The 2,500-nt window shown below is 45.4% G+C and overlaps 1 protein-coding gene across 2 annotated transcripts in view; it reads right to left on the bottom strand.

Moving 5' to 3' along the window:
- LOC143290458 (multidrug resistance-associated protein 1-like) overlaps window positions 1-2,500 on the bottom strand; it is a 76,432-nt gene that overhangs the window by 48,995 nt on the left and 24,937 nt on the right. For both annotated transcript variants that reach the window (XM_076599907.1, XM_076599906.1), the window contains exon 5: window positions 1,289-1,417. In XM_076599907.1, the coding sequence (XP_076456022.1) occupies window positions 1,289-1,417 (129 nt within the window). The remainder of the gene's footprint in view (window positions 1-1,288; window positions 1,418-2,500) is intronic.

Genomic DNA, 2,500 nt, shown 5'->3' with positions numbered 1-2,500 from the left:
TGGACAGAGTGGAGAGTGCCCTTGTGGTGAAGGACCAGTGACAACCGACCACATCCTTCAAGACTGTACGACGCATGCAACATCCAGAAGGAAGTACTGACCAACACCGACAGCAGTGGAAGCCAAACTATACGGCACCCTGGAGGAGCTGCGACGGACGGCAGCCTTCATCGAGGACACCGGGCTGCTCATCTAACGGGAGGCGAACGAGGAAGAAGAAGATCAACAACGGCAGTCAGAAAGGCAAACATAAACGTTTCGCGACAGGAACTTGCACAGTTTCAACAGATACAGCATTCACTACTTTGAAAACAGCACAAAAACTAAACTGGAATGCCAGTATCATGGTATATTTGTATTTGTATTTCTTTTTATCACGACAGATTTCTCTGTGTGAAATTCGGGCTGCTCTCCCCAGGGAGAGCACGTCGCTACACTACAGCGCCACCCATGTTTTTGTATTTTTTCCTGCGTGCGGTTTTATTTGCTTTTCCTATCGAAGTGGATTTTTCTACAGAATTTTGCCAGGAACAATCCTTTTGTTGCCGTGGGTTCTTTTACGTGCGCTAAGTGCATGCTGCACACGGGACCTCGGTTTATCGTCTCATCCGAATGACTAGCGTCCAGACCACCACTCAAGGTCTAGAGGAGGGAGAGAAAATATCGGCGGCTGAGCCGTGATTCGAACCAGCGCGCTCAGATTCTTTCGTTTCCTAGGCGGACGCGTTACCTCTAGGCCATCACTCCACCATTATGACCATTTGTAATCGCCTCTGCATATAACTGGATACAACAGTTCCAGAGGGAGGTGGCAGAGTGGTTCATCAAGACGCTCATCTGCCAAGGCAGTGTCCGTGAGGGTGTGGGTTCCAATCCCGGTCTCGCCCTTTCTCCCAAGTTTGACAGGAACATCAAACTGAGCGTCTGGCTGAGATGACAAACCGAGATCCCGTGTGCAGCACGCACTTGGCGCACTGAACCCCCCCCCCCCCCCCAAAAAAAAAAAAAAAAAAAAAAAACATGGCAACAATAGGGTTGTCCTCTGGCCAAATTCTGTAGACGAAATCCACTCTAACAGGTGCACAAATATATATATATACATGCATGCACGCAAGGCCTGACTAAGCGCGTTGGGTTATGCTGCTGGTCAGACACCTGCCTTGCAGATAGTGGTGTTGCGTACATGGATTTGTCCGAAAGCAGTACTTGAGAAACTGAAAGTGAGAAGGTTTTTTTTGTTTGTTTGTTTGTTTTTGGATTTTTTTTCCATAGAAATTCGACACTGTACCTCCGTCATAAAGACTGTGTAGACAGGGATGACGTCAAATAACAGCTTGACGAACCAAAACACAAAGGACACCGGTGACGTGTGAATCCCTCTCAAACGTTCGTACTGCGTCATCAAGGACGCCGCGACCTGCAACATTACAGACAGCTAAGTACGACTTAAGAATTACTTACCTCTCTCTCTCTCTCTCTCTCTCTCTCTCTCTCTCTCTCTCTCGTGTGTGTGTGTGTGTGTGTGTGTGTGTGTGTGTGTGTGTGTGTGTTCCTCTCTCTGTCTCTGTCTCTCTGTCTCTGAACCGTACAACGATAAGTATGCAATATTGGAAACGTTGTACCAACATGGCCATCGTTCATGTATAACTCTTCTGGAAAAACAAAAATGTCATTGCAATGTACATAATACATCGCTAGTGATGAGACTCCCAGGTAGACAATTCGTATCATCCTGTAGACGTTAAACAGAAGAACCAACCAACCAACACACACACACACACACACACACACACACACACACACACACACACACACACACAGTGTTTTGTTCTATGTATCTCCTCACTTTTTCCTTTTCTTTTTTCTTCTTTTTTTTTTTTTCTTTTTTTTTGACACACTGACACACGCACGTACACGTGTAGGCGCGCGCTTGTGGTTGTGCATGTCTGATGTCATTTGACACTCTCTGAAGTAAACGTTAAACAATATCGCATACTGCAGAAGTATACGGAAAGTAGGAGATGGAAAAGTAGAAGAAGGAAAAACAGTCGCATTCAAACACACACAGGGGTGTGGATTTTCGTCTGAAATCACAATTGTGGGTAGAAGATAAACAGATGAACGAACGAAACGAACGAACGAACGAACGAACACACACACACACACACACACACACTGATACACGTACGTATGCGGAATGAAAGAGATGTGCAACAAAAGTTGCGATGATTTAATACACCATATTTGCTAATTAACAGCTGCTCAACAAAAGGTAACCTAGCATTAACTGTTGAAAGGAAAATAAAAAAGGCTATCAGTCTACTTCAAAGAGTCTATTATACCTCTCTGCATTTTTCCCCGATGTGTCCAACGCACATGTCACAACGGACGAACGAATCCACACACACACACACACACACACACACACACACACACACACACACAGACTGATGGACACAATGACATTGTCTCTGTATGTTGCTACTGAAGGTTGTCTCTG

Source organism: Babylonia areolata, chromosome 15 (assembly GCF_041734735.1).
Source record: "Babylonia areolata isolate BAREFJ2019XMU chromosome 15, ASM4173473v1, whole genome shotgun sequence".
Taxonomy (NCBI): Eukaryota; Metazoa; Mollusca; class Gastropoda; order Neogastropoda; family Buccinidae; genus Babylonia; species Babylonia areolata.
The sequence above is the reverse complement of the archived record's forward strand: the minus strand, read 5'-3'. Positions and strand labels throughout refer to the sequence as shown.